At 38.3% G+C, this 22,298-nt stretch overlaps 1 protein-coding gene across 1 annotated transcript; it reads right to left on the reverse strand.

Moving 5' to 3' along the window:
* Positions 1–2,971: 2,971 nt before the first annotated feature.
* LOC762443 (homeobox protein DBX1-like) lies at positions 2,972–17,960 on the reverse strand. Its single transcript, XM_001198056.3, has 4 exons — positions 16,888–17,960; positions 10,860–11,009; positions 10,028–10,233; positions 2,972–4,170 (listed from the first exon to the last, which is right to left on the reverse strand). The coding sequence occupies exons 1-4, from the start codon at positions 17,807–17,809 to the stop codon at positions 3,766–3,768; spliced, it is 1,683 nt and encodes a 560-aa protein (XP_001198056.2). The 5' UTR covers positions 17,810–17,960; the 3' UTR covers positions 2,972–3,765.
* Between the last annotated feature and the right edge of the window lie 4,338 nt (positions 17,961–22,298).

Genomic DNA, 22,298 nt, shown 5'->3' on the forward strand with positions numbered 1-22,298 from the left:
GTGAACAAACATGCAACAAACCATTAACTCGTGGAATAACTGACGAAAGATTAATTTCTGTAGAAAGCAGGAAAACTTTGATGAGCCTGCATGAAAAGCTCAGAGTAGTTTACTGAATATTGTTTCGTCAATGAAATACATGTGTTTAATCATATTGATAAGACAATGATTGATAATGATTTCGATCTATATTTTCTCGGTGATTTGCATAAAAAACGGCATGATAACATCATCGATATTAGTATTATGACATTGCTTTACCATCCGACCTTAAGGAGCAATTATACATCACGCAATAGAACATAACACATTTGCGGCTGATTTGCAACTTTATTACATTTTGTTGGTTTATTGTCTGTATGTTTCTGTCTTTCAGTCTGAATTCTCTCTCTCTCTCTCTCTCTCTCTCCCTCTTTCTTCCACTCTCTCACATTCTCTCTTTCTATCGGTCGGTCTGTCTATCAGTCTCTTCTCGGTCGCTGGCTCTCCTTTTCTTTCATCTTTCTTACTCTCTGTCTGTCTCTATCTTTCTCTCTGTCTTCACTTTCTTACAAACTCACTCTCTCTCCCTCTCTCTATCTCTATCTCTGAATCAGTCGGTCTATCTAGTAATCTCTTGCTCTCATTTTCTTGCATGTCTTATCCCCACCTCTTTATCCATCTGACTTCAGATACCAATATGATATTTGCACTAATCATGATGCCATCAATGTCAGCTGTTACCCATCTTTCGCATACACCCTCTCTAAAGTAAATCTCAGTCGTTTAATGATGTAAATAAAGAACAATTAAAAGCTCCCACGAGGCACATCAGTTTCATGATGTTGAATCAGGGGTGTCACAGATGTTCCCGAGCTCGAAAACAAGCGTGATAATTATGGGGAAAGTTAATTTAGATTGCGATATTAGACCAAACAACTCCGGGAATTACCATCGATCTTAGCTTAGAATGCGCATGCACTTTACCGTATATATGCAGTACTGGAATTCCCAAGAATTGCCAGTGCGGCGCTCCCTTTACAGTACATGTAGCCATTACGTTTGAGCTTATTGTTTAGATGCAAGGTCTATCGCTTTATTTCAAAGATGTCGCTACAAGAAAAGAAAGAAATTCGTTACACGAAAAATATTAGAAAAAATTCTTGTATACACTTTCATTTCGAACTTCAAACAGGGCCAGATCGAGGATTATACATGTATAAAGGGGAGGGTACAATTTATTTAAATACAATTAGGGGAGGGGTATTTCTTTCTTGTAAAGTCTTAAGGTACGTACATTCTTGGTTTCAAAGCATCATCATCAAAGCCACCATCATCATTATTATCATCATCATAATCATCTTCTTCATCATTTTCATCAATCATCATCATCATCTTTATTATTTAAAACATCATGATAATCATCATCTTCATCATTATCATGATCACTATATATCACCACTACCATAACCACTACTACCGCCACCATCATCATCATCATCCCCACCGTCACCATCATTGTCACCATCACCATCATCATTATTATCATAATCACCATCATCATAATGTGATCACCGTTTTAATCATCATCATAAGTATTATCACCATCATCATCATCATTATCATCGTCATCACCAAATCACCACATTTCATGTTTTTCATTTTAATGCATACTACCTTTCAATATGTTATCCATAACTCATTAGTGAAAACGTAAAATCTATTTGTAATTTATGGATCTACAACCAGTATTCTCTCAAGTATCAAAGTCGTACTTTTTACCTTATTTTCGATATGTTCGTTATGCACTCTCATCCTTAGCATTGTCTTATATCTCTATTTATCTCTCCCTTTATATCTCTTTCACTCTCCCTCTGTCTCTTTCTCTCCCTCTTTTTTTCTCATACTTTTCCTAGATCTCCCGTGATGTCTGTGTTTTCCCTCCCTACCTCTCTTCTCTCTTATTTCAAACGATTTGTTCATATATGATTGTGGAATAGATTTATGCGACTTTCACCTGTTTATCGAACTTTATTAATGTAGGTGTTTAACTGATTTATCGAAAAAATTCAATCACTGTGTGTTATCTAGCTCTTAATGGCCCGAATTCACAGAGCAAGGTTTGAGCTCAAACCTCCTTTTGTTTCGCCAAACCTCCTTTTGTTCTTTACAAACCAGGTTTGTAAAAAAACGCGTAAAACGCGTCATATGACGTACGAAAACCAAGGTTTGTCGACAAACCTCCTTTGTGAATTCGGGCCAATACGTTTTGCTGGATAATGTTATTGTAGTTTATTTATTTGTGTATCATTATTTATGTTTTTACGCAATGTACAAAATTCTGCAATTCAGCCATCTGGCTGCAAATGAATTGTCAATAAAACCGTTACCACCGTAACCGCATCTACACCAACCACCAACCAAAGAATGAATAAACAACTCGCACATTAAACAAGAATCGGTTTTAGATGCATTTTATTATTGCTTTTTGATCCACGAGCACTTGGAGCAAAAAATAGTCATACTACAATGTCCACAAATATGTACACTTATCATATATACATTCTTTATTTCAGAAGAAAATGCAGTTCTCTGGAACTAAAACACTAACTCTATAATTTGGAGGAAAATAAATTACACAGAATTTTTGCACATTTGCCCGATGTCCAAACGATAAAAACAAGGTGGAAATGATATTGCAAAATACATGGAAAGGTGATGAGAGCTAAATAAAGATGTTATAATGTAGAATATAACGATAAGCTCAGAGAATGATTTTGTGAGAGAAAGAGATCTTTTATGGTTTTTCTTTCTCAAGGTTTCAGCATGACGCTAGCAATTGTCGTTGGTAGTATCTTTTGTTTTTTTAAGATGTCCTTTAAAATGTCTGAATAATATAAGTATGTTATCATTTGTAAGGGAGGTAAAACAAAATGAAAATCATTGCATTTGGCAGAGTTATAAAAAAAAAACATTAAGAAAACAAAAAAAAATCGTCTAATGTGAATTATAAGAAGCTGGAATTAAACAAGGGAAGAACACAAATGTATGCAATTGAGGAAGAGGAAGGAAGAAACTGATATATTCCACTAAAAATAAAAAAAAATAACAGGGATATAATCCTTTTCGATTGCTTTGATATCCCAAATAACTCAACGTGAATATTGCAATATTGCGAAGTGAATATCTACCCGCTAAAACGAATAAATATTAGATAAAAATAGTTCAGCTATCAAATAAAAAGACGATGAGGAGATATACAAAAAAAAAGAAGAATAAAAAGACTCAACAAGAAAACATGAATATTTCTTATTTCAAAATATAATCTGTCTACATCAATAGGCCTATGTATCAGCTGAAGATACAATTCAAACCTTCTTTATGGAATGTATGTTTCAAAGTCGTCACCGCCATCTCTAACAAAGTAATAATGATATTCATCTTTCGAACAATGTGGTATATTTTATGCTGCAATAAAAATAAATTAAAATATTTACATCTGTACATTTGTGATATGGTTTGAATAAAAAACGAAAACAAGGTTGTCGTAAAAAAACGATTTTGTTGCATTTCTGCAACATAATCTGATGATTTTTCAAAAACTATTGTCATATGGAAATGAAACAAATGTTTCTTTTATTCGACCAATGTACCATGGGACGTTATCATGAAAAAGGCTTTACAATAAATCACATCAATAGTGTAAATTCGTTTGCGTTTTTTAGGTACCCCCACGCCCGAAGAAACTTTCTTTCAAAAACCCCTCAGTCAGCTGTTCACTTCAGTTCAATCAATATCTATTTCATTATCCGAATCTCCGACTTCGGCAAATTCCGGAATCTTTCGGTCATCATCGACACCATATTCGTTGTGGTGGAGGTAGTGTCCGTGCATAGTCGGCATCAAAAGCTCCTCCTGCGCATGCGTGGACCGAACATGATGCTGCAGATGGGTGGGGCTTCCACACGGACTGCTAGTCGGAGTATCCATGAGTTCTTTCTCGCTATCCGATTCGCAATCCGGGTTATTGCCCATCAGCAAAGCATTGCACGCTCCTCCGACGTCGCTGAGATCCGGGTTCGGGTTCGATCGGTTAGGGAGCGTGGATTCTCGGGAACCGCCTGCCGACAGAAGTTCGCGTTCTTTGGAATTACGCCATTTCATCCGTCGATTTTGAAACCAAATTTTAACCTGGAGATTGGAGAGAGAAAAAAAAGAAAGGAGATGAAATAAAAGAGGAACATTAATTTGAGAGCAATTAAAAAATAATACGATTTATCTCAATTTCGATCAAAACAAAACAGAAAATGGGTCAAATCAGAATCGCAACCGAAATGTGGATAAGACCTGATGAAATGTGAATAAGATTCTAAACTAAAGAACTCATAATAGAGGCTTCTTCGAATTTAGTTTTAAACTATGGACTAATTCTATTCAATTTTTGAAGCAGTCTCTGAAAAGCTAGACAATTTTAAATCGCTGCATGACCAGAAAGGTAAACAAGTTACCACCATTAGCCACTGATTAATATGGGGGTGTTTCACAAAGATCCTAAGTTGAACTTATCTCTAAGTTGTACTTAACAATCTTTGAAAATATTTAGTAAAAGTTATTTTCAAAGGCATACAATGTTGATTCAAATCATTCCTATTTCTATTATCAAAGAGATTTTATGTTCTTGACGTCGAATTTATGAAAAGTACTTGATTTTGTTATTTTGAATATATATATATTTTTTAAGGCTACAAATGGCTCTCCGTAATGTTAACGTCCAACTTAGAGTTAAGTTCGACTTAGGATCTTTGTGAAACCCCCCTGGAGTACCAAGGGAGATCTCAAAAAAGCTTTTGCCGTTACTTTGTGTACAAATAACAATCCCTGAAAATATATAGGCAATCTATATTTTCTTCATTTATTGGGGGAAAGGGGGTTAATTGACCAAACATCTGGTCAAGCATTCGCTAGGTTTGCTTGACCAACAGTGACCCGCGATTCACAGGAGCGTAGGCTTGACCCAAATCCCAAATACATTGTGCAAGTAAGGTCTAGTTTGTTGATGGTGTTGACAAAGGAAAAGAAGCGCTCTACGTACGACACCATGCTCCGGTGAAAATAACTACTTTACAGTGTTCAACTACCTACTTAATATATCCGAATTTCTAAGGTCAACCAGGACCTATTCCTAACTCTAACCCTAACTCTATACTGCAATCCTATGAACCGCAACTGCACTGCTAAGCTTACCCCTAAACCTTAATCGAAATATCAAAATCAGGGACAAACGTAGGATCACCTCTATAAATGTGTTTACGGGAGCATTTCTTTAGCGACATAGAAATGGACCTTTAAGTTAAAGTCTATCATACATTTAGTAGAATTGATTACACATTCCCGACATTTTCTCGTCTCATTGTTTTATCATATTGGGGCAGCACCAACCGGGTAACTGAAACTCATGAATACCTAATCGCTAGCTACAGTTTCGCGGATGATAATCATCCGTACGTGTACAGCATGGATCAGTGATCTTCTTCCCCCAAACATGCCAACATGAAAGCTGAAGTTTGTCACTCTAAAAATCTAAAATGTTTAATCATCTTTCAAAAGGATTGAGGAGTGACCACTTTTCAAAAATGTCATTTTAATACTTCAACGTTCTAGATTAAACCTTTATAGTGTTAGATCGAATCTGTTCAAAAGTGTTAATCTACAAGTGTTGTTAAAATGGACACTCCTCGACCTTTTAAAAAACTGATTTAACATCTTATCTTTACGTGGATGAAGATTGATTATTAAATGTTAGGTATAATTATTGTTGTTTTATACACATTTCGCTCATGGTTCCGTCATTTATCGATCAAATCTATGAAGATTTAAACACATGCCACAAAATGTTATGAATAATGGAAACTGAAAAATAACTAATGGAAGAGATATATAGAGAAAGAGAGAGAGAGAGGGAGAGAGAGAGTGAGAGAGAGAGAGAGAAAGAGAGAGAGAGCGCGCGCGAAGTGAAATTTATAATTTAGATAGAGAGACAGAGAGTGAGATAGAATGATGGAGAGAGAAAGTAATCTATAAACGACAATATAACGAGAGAGAGAGAGAGAGAGAGAGAAAGGAAAAAAGGGTATAGCATGTATTCAAATGAATATTAAACAGTACTGTGGTTTTCATTGTCATAGAAACGGAAAAATAAGGCCCGCATTAAAAAGCCATTATCTGTCTTGAATATTAATTGTGAATTAAGTAATATCGATTTGTGCGGTGAAGCCGATCTTTCCCATTGAAGCTCCTTAGCACACCATTCCACGCGCTATCTATTCAGTCTCTTTGTTTTATTCAAACAGCTTTTCGAAAGTCTCTCATGAAACCAGAAGACCAGGTGCCCCTATAGATAACCCCTCACCGTTTACCCCTCCCCAATCATGCCTATATTCATGATCTCACAAAGTTCACGCGGGTCTTTAATTCCGCTAAATGCTCTTACCGTCCTCCCTTTCTTTTCTTTTCTTCTCAATTTTTCATTAATTCTAGACACATTGCGCTTGTAATTGATGGAGCGTGGAGAATTGCCCCCTATAATGTGCACACGCCGGTGTATTAATGTATTATTTAGGGAAATGATGAATAAAAACAATACAAGTTCAAGTTGGGGGGAAGAGATGAACCCCTTTACAATTGGTTCGATAGGCCTTACACCGCGGCGGGACTGTTGTGATAGTTTTAAACCAGGCGTAACATTGGCAACCTCAAATGAGCAGCAATTATCGCCGATGATTTGGATTCCGTTTGTATTGTCCGTGTTGCTGTTTTCATTTTCTATAATACTATCTGGGCGAAATTATTACACGATTCGTTGAGCAACCCTTGTTCGTGTTACGCCCCGTGGTTATTGGGCGATAAAAACTCCTGTTCAGTCAAGCCTAGCCGGTTATGATCTCTCGAGCGATAATCAGAGATTGTTATCGCTATCTACATCTGCGGCCGAAATATTTCAATGTACAACTACCATCAATACAATACAAGGGAGAACTCTTTAATCTCTCCGAAAAAAGGGGCTAATTCCAAATCATGATTCGTTGATTCGAGATTGTTATCTCACGGAATGGATTGTAGCCATCTAAAGATAAACTTTGTAATATATATGATGTAAGCGTTGATATATAATGTATTTGTTGGGAAATGGTCCACAACGCAAAAGCTCTCTTTTACCATCATTGAGGGCAACGCAAGGAGACAACAAAACGCCTCTCACCAGCACGTGCCGTATTCATACAAAACGCGCATCCTCTTTTTACCGTCCTCCCTCTCTCAAAAACGATCCGCTACAAAGTCCCCCTCCTACTTACTACAGATAACAGAAAAACGACATAACAAAAACGATGATTGGTTTAATTTTTGCAAATATCGCTTGAATTTCTTGCGATAATTCATCACCCCTATTCCAGTTTGGGGTTATCTTTTTGTGAATCTCGTATCCCTTGGCCATTCCAATATTGTTTGCACAGAAGTGAATAAACAGCAGCCAAGGAAATGATCAATTTGGACAAAATAATTCGAAAATCATTTGTCCAGTAGACAAGTGTCCTAGTTCCAGCGCGGCTACTTTGCTTGCAAAAAGCAGTTTGGAGACACATGAAGGTCTTTGCTATTAATCTTTAAATGTCCATACTGAGTATATAAAGAAACTCAATCGGGGTTTAAAATAATGAAATCTATTCTTAAACGAAATTATGGTTAATTGTGCAAATCTGCAAGCAAATTACAGTTATCCAGAATATATATATTTGAAGGAAAAGAGCTCTAAGAAATGGTCAATAACCCTGTAATGGCATTGTAATGATAGCTTGAAACGAATAATATTTTACTCTTTTATGACATTGAGATACACAAAAACATTCGATCTACTTGTCACGATAGGAAAAACAGCTGCAGAGTTGACAAGAAAGAAAGAAAAAAGCTGGCACTCGGAAACAATAAGATCGCAAAGATATTTATCATAAAGATATTGATGAATTATAAATATATGTAACAAAATGAATACGAGAAATTCGATCGATATGACAAAATGTAAACATAATGCTTCCATACTTCTGTTGTCTATTTAAGTAACACGGGATGTTTTGTGATGGTTGTTTTGTTTTGTTTTTTAAGAGAAATTTTCCTAGATATATGCCCCATCCGAAAATATCAGCGATTATAATACAATATCAGTGGGATTCGTAAAATAATTATAGAGATCGGGGTATGAGGCCAAATGAAATTATAATGACAAAGACCACTTAATACGAAATATTATCGTCTCTAAGCGGTATCAAAAAGGTCTTTCTCTTCCTACCCGGTCCCAATTTCTCCCCCTGGGTATGGAGTGGCAAGTGTAGATTAATGTCTTACACAGCCGTGTCGGGGTCGACATTAAGGACCCCATGACCCTTTCATTGCCAGTCAAGTGCTCAAACAAATAGACTTCGACATCTCTTAAATTATACCAAGTTTCTCGTCGCATATTTCATTTGCAACCTTTTTAAACCTCCTCACATCTCTTGCTATTTAATGCTTTTATTCTGAAATGAAATGAATAGGAGGGGATGTATTATAGACAATGAGGTAATGCAATTTTAAATCGTTTTGAGACTCTGAAGTTGAAATTAAATCAACAATAAATTATATTCAATTGTATGTACGTCCAGGGAAAATATCAATAATTACATGGAATCTCCTCCTCCTCCTCCAATTCAAAATACCCCGAAGGGAAACCAGATATCAGTCATAACTGGCCTATACAGTACAACAAGAGTTCTCTGTGATACATCGGGTGTTTGAAAAGTTTAGGATACGATCACAAATTCTTGAGGATCGTGTGCAAAAAACTGCTGACCCAGAACGTTTTCAAAGTTTCGTATATCCACGCAAGCACGTGTAGCTTTCTTTTCAAATTAAACTTTAAACAAACAACAAACGTATGCTATCTCTCAATATCCTGCCCCTGCAATCAAAACGTCATTGGAAAATAATTTGTGCTACTTCCATATCAAAACGGGAGGGACCATCAACCCGCGCTGATGAGCCGTAAACTTTAAACACATCTCACTTTTACCAGGCATCCAAGCCGTTCGAAAGAGCTGGATTTGGCGTTTTTATGTGATTATTATTCCACCCATGGGCTCTGCAATGAAACTCTGCATTTTCACTATCAAGCACAGCCTCGCCTTCTTGCCCTTGATTGGGAATTAAGTTTGAAAGGCTAGGTTTAGAAGTGATAGGAATTTAATGCGTGTTCAGAACGGAGGCCACAGATCCTCGCGCTCGCTCAAATCACAACGTATCAAAATCGCATCAGGAAGACAAAGAAGGTCTCGTGTGTGTTTTCATCGTCAATATTTCTGCCCAATAAAAAGTTCATTAATTGGTATAAGCGGTCTGAGAATTTCGGGTTTTTGTTGTGTGTGTGTGTGTGTGTAAATGAGCAACAGTTTGCATATATATCTCATCTGGAAACAAGTGGTTTCACAGCGATGGGCGGCTGCAAATAATTAGTTCATCACTGAATAAAACTTTAAATGGGGGACGTAGGAAAAAAATAGAGGACAATTTATCTGTTTATATTTTAACCAACTTTGTTTCGCAAGCAAATTCTCTTATAATTACCAAGTATGTACAGTTTTAAACAATGATACGTTAATTTATATAGCGCAAATTATGAACAGTTCTTATAGCTAAATTGGATAGTTATAAACAAAATTTGTTTTGGGGGTTCGTTAAAATTTTACCTTTGTTGAGTCCTCTTGAATATTTCAACTTGTTTGGCAACGTATCATTAGAACTTCCCTTTACACGTACTTTCTTGATTTTCGACGAGCAAACACGAAAATTGCTCAACACACGCACACACTTACAAACAAACAAACATAGGTATACAACAGAAACACAACAAATAATAGTCAAACAATAAGTAATGAGAATGAAACAAAGAATAACATAATCAAAAAGAAAGTTGTTTATAAAGACGACAAGAAAATCGATAAAGTAATATAAAAATAAGTACCTGTGAATCTTTGAGACCAAGTTTTGCAGCCAGTTTCTTTCTGTCGGGTTTACTGATGTACTTCTGCTGTTGGAAGCGCTTCTCTAACCCTTTCCTCTGAGCATCGGAGAATACAGCCCTCCTCAGCATACCCCGACGGGGCTTCCCCCGGGCCGCCCCGGGCCAGGGGAACGTACCCGGTACAGGAATGACAGAGGACGGAGGTACTGTGGAGTAGAAGGGAATATGATGAGCGATGGAAGGTGAAAAGATTGAAATATGATCGAATTCTATCATGGAATTCATTTATTTTAATTTATTTGTGTTTAAATAAAGCAAAGCATATAATTTATTTGAAAATACCATTATCCCCAGAGACGTTACCCTCATCATCATCTTCGTGGTCATCTTCATCGTTATCACCAACACCACTACCATCATCACCACCACCATCATCATCATCATCACTGTCATCATCACCACCACTACAACCATCATCGTCATAACCACCATCATTATATCCACAATCACCACCACCGCCATCGTTATATTACTTAAAATCATAGCGATTATCATCACCAACACCACCACTATGACCACCACCGTACCATCATCCCGAGAGACGTTACCCTCATCATCATCTTCGTGGTCATCTTCATCGTTATCACCAACACCACTACCATCACCATCACCACCACCACCACCACCACCATCACCACCACCACCATCATCACCACCACCACCACCACCACCACCATCATCACCACCACCACCATCATCACCACCACCACCACCACCATCATCACTACCACCATCATCACCCCAACACCACCACCACCACCATCATATTTACCTTGTAGAAACGGGTTTCTTGGAGCTGATGTTGGAGATTGGTGAAACGAGTTTTCATAGAAGCTTCTGTGCAGCGTCCCAAGTGACGCAATCACAGGTCGGAGGTCACTGAACGCACTGTGTCCGATGCTGGCCGTGCATGCTTGACTTACTGCAAAATAAAAATAAAAATAACGTTTTAAAAAATTATTTTCAGACGCAATTTCGTTCTTTCTTTCTTACATCAAATGAAAAATAACAAAACATCGGCGTTAATTCATACGTGAAGAGGAAGATTCCACAAAAGTTTGATGAGGTTGCCATGACTAATAATAAAAAGAGTAGATAAGTAACTTGTTGTTTGTTGATTGTTATTTTTATATTATTTTTAAGGAAGGTCATTACAATCCTATTTTCATTACAGGCTTACATTTTCACATAAACAGATAAAGACAATACTAGTAATGAGAAACTCTTCGAAACCTTTTTTTTAAATTATCACGGCGGGACGGCAATGAACTCCATATACACTTAGTCTGCTCTCGTATACTCATGATATTACTAACAGAATATTTGAAGAAAAAATAGGCATGTACATCTAAATACAAGAGTGACATATGAAATGGGACTGTACGTCTAAAGGGAAAACTGACATCGAAGAACAAACACAAGTGCAAGACTGAAATAAAACAATCACTAGATTACAAGAAGAGTAAACTGACGATTCAAAAGATGGTTCCAGAACGCTTTATTCTTCTAAAATATATCCAGGTGTAATTTTCGTGATCTAGACACCCATTTATCGATTTTTTAGTGTAAACTTTCGGGCGTGATAAAAACAAACGTCTGTCGCGTCACACGGTGTATACTGTAAGGCGAGCAGGGTAATCAAAGCCTCATTAAATCCATTGGTATTTTAATCTGCCCTTTCCCAGACGTCCATCAAAATCCTGACGATTTTCATGGGCAGGTTAAATCATAATGTCAAGAGATTTACAAAGGATGGAATATGATGATATAGAATGACGTCAAGTGATTTGTTATCCATAGCGCCCCCCTCCCCCTTCCCCGCCAATCCAAGAAACTGTATAAATAGGCGTACGAGAAGGAGGGGGAAGGGCGGGGGGTGGGGGTGGTTACAACTCCTGGAGAATCATGAAATTTACAATTTTCTGGCTAGCGTCACTTCATATTCGAGCAGTGACGTAGACAAGTCTATCTGCCATTATAACTATTTCATTTAGGATAACTATGGTCATGTCAAAATTGTTTTTACTGTAAAAAGAAGCGCTTTATAGCTCTATTTGCTTGCTGAAAGGTTTTATAAACTGGGACGTTGATATACATGCATGTGCGTGATGAATGTGCAAGGCGGGGCTGTGCCACAACAATGTGTTGGCAAAGTAATAAAATGGCTGCCAATATCTAGTGTATTGAAACAAGGTCTTGAACTCCTTTAAACAAAATTCACCAATTTCTAACACTTCTTTGCCTATCCAATATCACCTGAACAATAGACAGATCGTGATTAAGCCATTGGGGACATCTTTATTGACACTGCCTTAGTGTACACGCACTCCATATCTATTTACCTTTTGAAAATTTCGTTTTTGTTTGTAAGAAACTTTGAAGGGTTCTTAAGTAAATTCATGATTCCATAGTCAAAGCTAAAGCAATCATTGTGTTTTCTCTGAAACAGGGATTGTGCCGGAGTGTGCCCGAAACACAAATACTTTGGGGCATGCTGCATAGGCCCCCCAAACGACCATGAAATTGGTGTTTATATTTGAGCGAACTTGTTCATCTATTCATATCCACTTGAAAATGTAATACGTCATCAAACATGATCTTGCTGTAATTAGAGTGGCGGGTCCAGAATGGGCCGCGTAAAGGGGGGGAGGGGGGGGGGGATAAATGTCTTTAATATTTATCAAGGGGTAATTCTATCTCGAAATACCAGTAGCATGGCACAAGTGTTGGAGTCGCATTTTTACAATATTTTACACTCGATTTGTGTATGGAGGGGACGTGCCCCCATGTCACCCCTTAGATCCGCCCCTGCTAGCTCTAACGCTCCAGACAGTCACGTCATGCCATATTGTCTACATTTTTGGTTTTGTTTCACAAAGGCGTTCATCTTACCTCCTTTGATTTTACTCATTGTTGATTTTATACTCCCTGTCAATTGAATGACTTGACATAAATTGATACAACCGATGGAAAGGAATTGTAAACAAAAAAATCTTTAACAAACTACATCTAGACAATTTTCATTATAAGGTACAAACAAATGAGGAATAATTGCAAAAAAAAATGTGTCGAAAGAAAGTGAAAATGACTAAATATATTTAAACGTACTTGCCATGAAGAGAAGAAACTGTTCAACTTTGATTTGAAAGGATTGAAATAAAGGTAAATAGATATAAAACCGTCGGAATTGACAAAAAGGAACGAATTTATAACAATACTTGCAAAAAGAGCGCCCATTAGCTTATTAACTATTTTGTAAGATGCAACGTGATTTTAAGTTGTTGAATTGACAAAAGCACCTCTGTCGTGAACTTACTCAAATAAATATTGACCCACTTGAAACTATTCATGTCTGCTTGAGAATACTCAAGAGACCTTGATTCAGCCTGTTGAATTTAAGCTTTAGGGTCTGAAACTTTGAAAAATAATTGCAATGATTTTAGTTGTATTTAAGATGTAATCGCCAGTTTTTTTGTTAATTTTGGTTATTAAAGGTACTGTGTCCTATTTGCAGGCCAACAAAATTAAAAGGTTAAATTCCAACGGTATTTGAAAGATAATACTCATTTAAAACTTCCCTAAAAAAAGTGGTGCTTCAAAATGTCTTCAAGTGGGAAAATAACGACTATTAGTTGTCAAATCGACTTAGGAGCTATAGAGCCAATACGTAATAGTCTTGATTTTCAGACTATTGTACCAAATGGTCATACGTTTTATGCTGCGCAAAGATTCAAACAGTTTAATTTTGGCCATCACAACAAGTGGGTTATTGATGAAGACAAATGCTCATGTACCCTTTACATCTCATTTTATGTATGTTATTACCAAAGAAGAAAAAAGCCAGTCAGTCACTTAAAAGTGTCTCACAGTGAAGTCTAGCAAGTAAACGGGTTTCCTTGCATAATTTGAATATTTGGACACTGTTAACGTTTAAATTTCACAGATAGGAAATACATGACACATTCATAATTCCTGCAAAGTTCTACAGCATTTGAGGATCGCTGCAAAAGGGACATAGTACCTTTAAGGGGGAATAGTGACAAAATGGTAGCAAGGATATTTAAGAGATAAACAATTGGTATGAAAATAAGGATGATGATGAAGAAGAAGAATACGAAAGAGCAAAGAGGAGGAGGAAGAGGTAGACACAAGATGAGCAGAATGAGGAGGAGAAAATGAAGGAGGAGGATGGGATATAAATGAAGAAGGAGGAGGATGCGATGGAAATGAAGAGGAAGAAGAAGAAGAAGAAGAAGAAGAAGAAGAAGAAGAAGAAGAAGAAAAAGTCGTAGAGGAAGTAGTAAAAGAAGAAGAAGAAGCATGAGAAGAAGTAGTAGAAGAAGGAGAAGGAAAAGAAGAATAAGTAAACAAAAAAACAAAAAAACAAAAAAAAAGATAAGAAGGAGGATAAGGAAAAGAAGAAGAAGAAGTCTGGGACATGAAGCAGAGGCTGAGGAATGCATGGTTAAGCATGTGTAAATTGAAATATACCAGATACAGAGGAAGGGTTAACACAATGCAGCCACCCGTAGATGAAGGCAACGTTCAGCATTTCTGAAATGTCGCCCTCATCGACATAAGTCTGTTGTGGTTTGGACGACTCGAGCAAGTATAAGTATCAGCAATATCTCATTCCTTAAATATCAAGTTGTATAAATAATATCGAAGACTGACTATGTTTAAAATGTTAGAAACAATCGCCATACATGTTTCTTAAAGTGATTATTATAGCTGTATCTTTCTACGCGATTCAAATAAGGAGCTTTGTAATTTCTCATCAGCGTATGTTCCTATTGTAAACATTAGCAAGAAATGGATTCATTTTGAATTTCTTTTCATTTGTCTAATATCACACAGAGATGGGTGTTAATTTGTCCAGACCTAATATCACGTAATGTTACACAACGACTACCAGTGTTTCCTACCAGTAGTTTTGATATCGGATACGCATTAAAAAGGCTTGATATCTAGGTAAGCTTACACTGAACATACGGCAAAGATTATCACCAGCGGGCGGACAAGGGTCTAATACTAACGGTCGAGTATCGCAGGAGATTAGGGGAGAATTGCGTCTATTTCTCGTTAGAAATAAACCAAGGATGCGGGCGCCTATAAGCACAACGCTCCTCAATAGTTACATTGAATTAATGAGTAATACGCACTTCTCACAATAATCATGCATTCTAGTGGTTTAGAGGTTCATTTGCATAACCATTAGTCAGGAGGTTTCGGGTTCAAATCCCTGCCAAGAAGGTATTTCATTAACAGTGGTCACTCTCTACATTGGTGTTGTTTAAATGGTTACCTACATTAATACTATTATTTGAGAGGCTTAGGGCGCTATTTCTTCCGATGCACAGCTAAAGCAAATAAATAATTTCCCTCTTTAGCTCTCACTTTTGCTTAATATGTGGCTAAATAAAAGGAGAAAGTCAACTAAACAATGTATTAGTATTGCCTCTATGAATACACCGTCTGAATGCGATCCTACTAGTCAGCGTTAATGAATTTAAAGTAGGACAATTGATACTACACTGTTGCCCATAAAGTTGGAATACATTTTTTTTCTTACCTATTTTTGTGTATTCTTCATAAATAAAATGTATACAAAAACGGCTTCTTAGAACTTAATTGATCAATTTAACGAGTCATAGAGATTGATCAATACAATTATGAGGAGAAAAAACTTTCTTTCTCAAGAATAATCCACATGGTCACAATCACAATCACTTCATGACAAGAGGTAAGCATAACTACTCCAACTGTGTGAGCAACAGCGTATCTTTTTTTAATACTAACTAATATTATTGAATACTATCTCGCATGTCAAATATAGACATGGATTAAAAACGAAGAAAACGTATTCACCAAATCGAAGGATGAGGAAAAAACATCGTAGTAGAGGTATGGGAGAATATTGGTCTGATTGAACCACATGCAGCACAAAGAATTTACTTTCTATTGAAGAATCGTGATACAGAAAGAACAACAACAGCAGCAGCAACTACAATAACGACAACTGTAATACTGATATAAGTGATAATCATCGCGACGACGATATTGATGTAGATACTACTTATAATGATGATGATAATGATAATAAAAATAATAAAGATAATAATAATAATAAAGATAATTATAATAATAGAAATATTAATGTAATAATGATAATAATAATAATGATAATAATAATGATAGTAATAATAATAACAATAGTAATAATGATAATGATAAGGATAATAATGACAATAATGATAACCAATGATACTACTAATAATAATAATAAACATTTAAGACTCTATTTCACTGGAAGGTACGCACAATACAATACTTTCAAAAAACGATTAGACAAGAAAGAGACAAAGGAAATCAAATGATGAATATATTTAAGTAGAAGCTTGCAGCATGTCTTTGGAAATAAAAAAACGAAAGTCATATGTACCAATGATAACTCTGGGCGGGCTAACTGTCTGTACCTGCATGTCATAATATTTATGATAAGCGAAGTCGAGGGGGGAGTAGGGGGGCTGTGGCAATCCCCTTTATATACAAAGATTTGATCGGCCTATTTAGCATTTTGTTGAGAGTGTTCTGTTGTATATGTGACCCCACTTTTCTTGTCGAAATTATCAAGTTTGTCGGAACATCCGTTCCCTCTCTGAAAAATAAATAAATAAGTTCTTGGTATATGGAAATGTATAACCAACAAATCGTAAGGAAAACAACATATAGTTAGACATAGTCATTCGTGCTTGAATAGGTTAATAAAGTTGGAGGAGAAAATAAAAGGCAAAACTCACCGTGTGGTGACAGGCTGTGTGGTGACAACAGCGAGTTGACGCCGAATTTGAGGAAGCTAGAGGGAAGTGCTGGTTGCGGCGGTTGGTGGTGGTTGTTGGCCCCCGGCGAGCCCCCAGGGCTTGGTATCTGATGTCGATGATGACTACCGTGGTGAAGAGGAAGGCGTTGTGGAGTGTGATGATGGGCGGGGTGAAACGACGACGTGAGGGGTAAAGGAAGCTGATGATGCGATTGAGTACTCGGCGCCGACGACGATGTCGGCAAGTGATTGTGCGAATGGGACGACGATGCAGACGATGATGAGGAAACCGAAGGCGGAGGATGAGGAGGGTGTGGCGGTGACGATGACGAGCGATCACCATGAGGGGGATGAGGATGGTGGTAGTGGTGCTGGTGGTCTTGATGTTGTGAGGTGTGGTTGTTGTTATTGTTGTTATTGTTGTTGCCGTTGGAAGAGCTGTTGGGAGTTAGTTGGTCCTTTTGTTGTCGAAGACAGTTGCAAGTGGTGCATGAGGCAGGGTGACGGGGAATGGGCTTGTGGATCGGTGCCCTACTAGAGAGAATGTCCTTTACAAGAAAAGATGTTGTGGAGTTTGCGATACCACCCGCAGGAGGTTGCTGGGGTACTGGTGGTGGTGTTGCCTGCGGGGATGATGCCGTGTTGGAGATTGGTTGTGGTGCCGTTGCTGCTAGATGTTGCCTGAAGATGCCTTGGTAGATCGGAGTCGGTGCTAGCACCCCTGAAAAGATGGAGGACTTCTCATCCGAAGCATCAAAACGGGGTTCGAGTCTCCGCATGAGGTGCGGTAGTGGCAGCCCACCAGGGTGCGGTAGCCCAGACATCGCGGGGAGCGTCGGCGCAAAGGTATACGGAACTTCACCCGGCATAGCAGAACGGCTACTCGCTTCCAGCGCCGTCATACGAACGAATCAAATCAAATCAAAACCAATAGTTGTAAATAACGACCACTGGAGCTATCAACTTCTTTCCTCGGCGACCAATCAAAACGAAAATATATCGATGATTATGCCCTGTCGAGGCCGATTAGCGGAATGATTATGTATGACCGAAGGTAATCAATGCAAACTGCTTTATGACAAGCACTAACGCAAAACCGCACCTTTGGGACCGGTGTCAACATCAGACCGTATTGGAGTGAGGCAGCCGTGATTGGCAGAGTACGGAGCCGGGCGCTGATTGGTCAATTGTTCGCTGGTCTCGTGTAGAGTGGGCGCGGCTTAGCGTTCGCTCTGCTCCCAACTCTGCGAGTCCATTGGGCGGAGTTTCCGCTCGAGTTTCAGAGCGCATGCGCTGAAGAGTCGTTGAAATAGAAGAAAGTTAAAAGTCATATAGTTTGGTGTATGTGCCAAGCGACTGCGCAAACACACTTTGAATTATAAAAACTAATTAGAATCAAAGACATTTTTTTTCTCTATCTCTCTCTCTCTCTCCTCGGAAACTCCTCCTACTACGATTTTGCATCATAATGCAGACTCTTCAAAACATAGCCCCTTTCATCTCTCTTTTAGCGTAGCTCCATCCATTTATAACCCAGCCTAATTAATAAAAAGAAATAAATCACACGCGAGTGGCTTTGAAAATCAATAAAAAGGAAGAATTCATCTACTTTTTTTTCTTGCTCCCCCTCTGTTCACTTCACTTTCGTCTTTGTTCGTATTGTCTGGCACAATAGTACTTGAACGTGAATAATTTGAGAAATAAAATAAGGGGCGGGGTGAGAGTGGACTTTTCTTCACGAAGAAAGCCTCACGTTTCGAGACGCTATTGACGCATATGACGTGTAATATTGATGGTAATAATTACAAAGATTGTTGTTATGGGGGTTATTCAATTCATAACCTCATTACATTGCGAATGAGTTGTGGGGACTTTTTTTTTCTTTCGCTTCCTCGTTCTCTTTCTTCCTCCTTTCTCTGTTTGCTTTAATATCTGCCTCCCCCTTTGCTCCCCTCTCTCCCTTTCTCCCTACTTTTCTTTCTGCTTTTTTCTATCTCTCCCTCTCTTTCTAACCTTTCTACCTTCCCCTTTCTCTTTTATGACTCTGTTTCTATCTTTATCTAATTTACTGTTTCATTGTCTTCTATTTCTTTCAATATTTATTTTCTTCATGTTCGTTCTTCTCTCCTCTCTCTCTTTCTTCCCTCACTCTCTGTCTCTCTTTTTGTTTCTCCATTTCTTTCTCTCTTGTTTCTCTCTGTCTCTCTCTCTCTCTCTCTCTGTCCATAGCTTTATCTAGCCTACTCCTTCAATGTCTCACCTATCTTTTGTATCTACTATTCTATCTTCTATATCCATTCTCTTTATTTAAGCTCATTGCTTCCTTCTGCCCCCCCCCCCACCCCCCTCTCTCTCTCCCTCTTTCTCTGTCCCCTCTCTGTATCTGGACTCACTTGTCCCAAACTGGGGAGAACGAGAAGGCCTTTGTTCAGAAAGGGTTGAGGAGAGAAAGTGTTTGACACACGAAACATTGAGTAAAACATGAGCTTGAATTTCACAAGAATTGGGTTTTCACGAGAAACAAGACTAGCATTGTGTATATATGTATATATGTGTGTGTGTGCGTGTGCGTGCGTGTGTGTGGGGTGGGGGTGGGGGGGGGGGGGGTAATCTGATCTTAGCTTTTACACATCGTACGCAATGATGTGAGCAAAACCATACGACACAATACTCCTGTGTCTTCCACCCATTTTTTGCAAAAGAACAAATCTCAAAATCTTCGGTAATCACACCCAGTCTATACATTGCATAATTATTATGTTCCAATGATATAAGTTTACGATAAGAATTCGAAACAATGGTTTTAAAGATTCCACATGAAAAATAGGTGGTTAGTTCCATGCCGATAAAATTCAGAACAATATTTATTTTAACCTCTTTTGGTTATATACCATGAATATGATTAACTTTCACCACGTTTCCTAATTTGACCACCGATTGCGCCATCGAAACCGCACGGACAATTCGCCCGTCCTGGACGGGTTCAAATAGTTTATGCTGCCGCCGATTGCAGCTAACCACGGCTGTCATAATGACCGGCCATTGCGGCGAGACTTGGAGCATCAAACTGCCCCTTGGGCGGAGGCGTACGGGAATAGTCGTATTGTCTTGCCAAGAGCTTCGGCTAGCCTCCGACCGAGAAGACTAACTTTAGAGCTCGAGGTGATTGCCCCACATTTGAAACCCCCGTAGGAGATTTTTTTTTATTGTGCAAGTTTTAGGGGTCAACATAATAGGCTTATGATCTACCAACAGAAATGTAGAGCTGTCGTGGTAAGGTATATTCGCTTCACTCCTATTCTAATTAAGTTTCTATGTTCTGCCAAAGCTGTGATGAAATCTCATTATGTTACGTAATTGATACAAATTATACCTGGGTCTTATTTGCCCATGGTAGCCACACCGGTATACATACTGCTCTTCCTTTGGTTAATGTTGTTCTGGAAGTGTTATGATGCATTACCCCTCTTTTGGCTTCAACAACCCTGCGTTTTGACGTAGACCCGCACAATACGCGTCAGTAGCCTACCTGCGCCAATAAAGCCTACGAAAGGAGTTAACCCGTATACACCAGCAAATCAATTCAATGTTTACACTGTTCATGTTGCATTAATTTTGTTTGGAAGACTTCTCCCTCTCAAATGGTGCGTCAAACACTGCGCCAGTCGCTGGCGCAGTGTTGCGTCATTAAACGAAGCCTCGTCTTAAAGCCCGTCTGCACCAGTTTGGCCAGAAGGATTAGACCTCCCTGCAAGGTCACTGACAGGTGGTTATCTCATCAAATCAGCTCTCAAATAACATATAAAAAGAGGATCATGGGGGACCAGCAGGCACCGATTAGGCATTGTGTGCTATATAGAGGGCGCAAGTAGCTATAAATAGTGCAGTGGGGCTTAAACTAGCATAATATCTCACGCGTATAGAAACTCATCCTCATACACATTAATGAGAAACATAATTATAGGGGCGTTCCCTTGGTACACGTGGAAAGGGGCGGGGCAAAAAATAAATCAGACCAAAAGTCATGCACCTGCGCTAATATCCTCATAAAAATCGCTGAAACTCTGTTTTTAAAAGAAATAAAACCCATGTGTGCGACAAGAATTGCTTCGTTGTTTCAGGAGGCGTCATTAGAGATTATTGGGAAGGGTTTTTTGAGAGGGTAGAATAATTATTGTCTGCTTGTCTCCTCTGGCAGTATACATGGTGATTAGAGGCCATATAAACCACAGTCATGAACGTGTAATGCGGTAATGAGAACCCCGATGAAGGATCGCAATAATTGTCAACCAAACTTAGCCTATAGCCAAGACCAAATCAACGGGTTCCTTGAAAATGTGCAAATTATTTTTTGTAAAAATTAGTGAACAGTGACACAAAATATTCATCATGACGAAACAAAAAAAGTTTTGAATCCTTTGGTAGTTAACATTTATGATGAAGGCAATTTTGCCAACCATAATAGTATGAGTTTAGGATACGAAACAACGTTAAACCCTGCCGATGGCTGCGGAATAAACGAAGCACTATACCTTGCGCATAAAAGCAAACGACTCGGAGCGAGGCTGTAAATTTAAAGAGAAACGTTATTCCAGCGCTTGCCTTTGAGCCTCTTTGAGGAGACCACAAGAAAACAAGTAGGAGGAGTGAGACGGTATGAGAAGCACCCCTCACTTTGCTTGTTGACAAAAGCACAGGGGCTATTTTTCACCAAAACAATATTTTCACTTCGCTACACTTTGTTAGTTTTTGCGAAGAATAACGAGGACAGGTATTGTCGGAGCGCGAGCGGGGCGGGTCGGGTTTACCTGGCGGCCAGTGACGGGGGATCGTGGCACGTGCCAGGGCCTCTATTCAATAAGTTTCGGCCGAAGCCTATTATGTCGAGTTCCAACCCCTGTATTATCATGATTATAGACCATTGCACTTTATATTTGACTTTTTACCTATGATCCATTATTGATTCATTTTTATTTTGCTCTCTGGTTGTATCTTTACTTTAGATTATTATCATCAGTTTCTGTTTAATTACGAGTGTACGTCTTTTTTATGAATGTTTTTATTGTCTCACTGATTTTCTTTTCCTTTTTGTTTTATTTGGGATGGAGATGGGGTGGGTGGGTGCAACCTTATATTCTAGTCATTTATCCCCAATGGTCTGTGCCCCTTGTCTCTTTCTGCGTCTCTTAATCTTCGTCACAAAACTTTTCCTTTCTTACACATCCTCTCTCTCTGTTTTGTCTTCTATTACATTTTTTTCATTGATATTCCTTCTTGCTATATATCTTTAAATGATATTTTTCATCTCTTTCTCATTTTAACTAACTTACTTGATTCATTCATTTATATTTCCCTCTGTCGTCGTCTCTTTTTCTTTAAATCTCTGTCTCC

Source organism: Strongylocentrotus purpuratus, unplaced genomic scaffold (genome assembly GCF_000002235.5).
Source record: "Strongylocentrotus purpuratus isolate Spur 01 unplaced genomic scaffold, Spur_5.0 spur5_scaffold_18, whole genome shotgun sequence".
Classification (NCBI taxonomy): domain Eukaryota; kingdom Metazoa; phylum Echinodermata; class Echinoidea; order Camarodonta; family Strongylocentrotidae; genus Strongylocentrotus; species Strongylocentrotus purpuratus.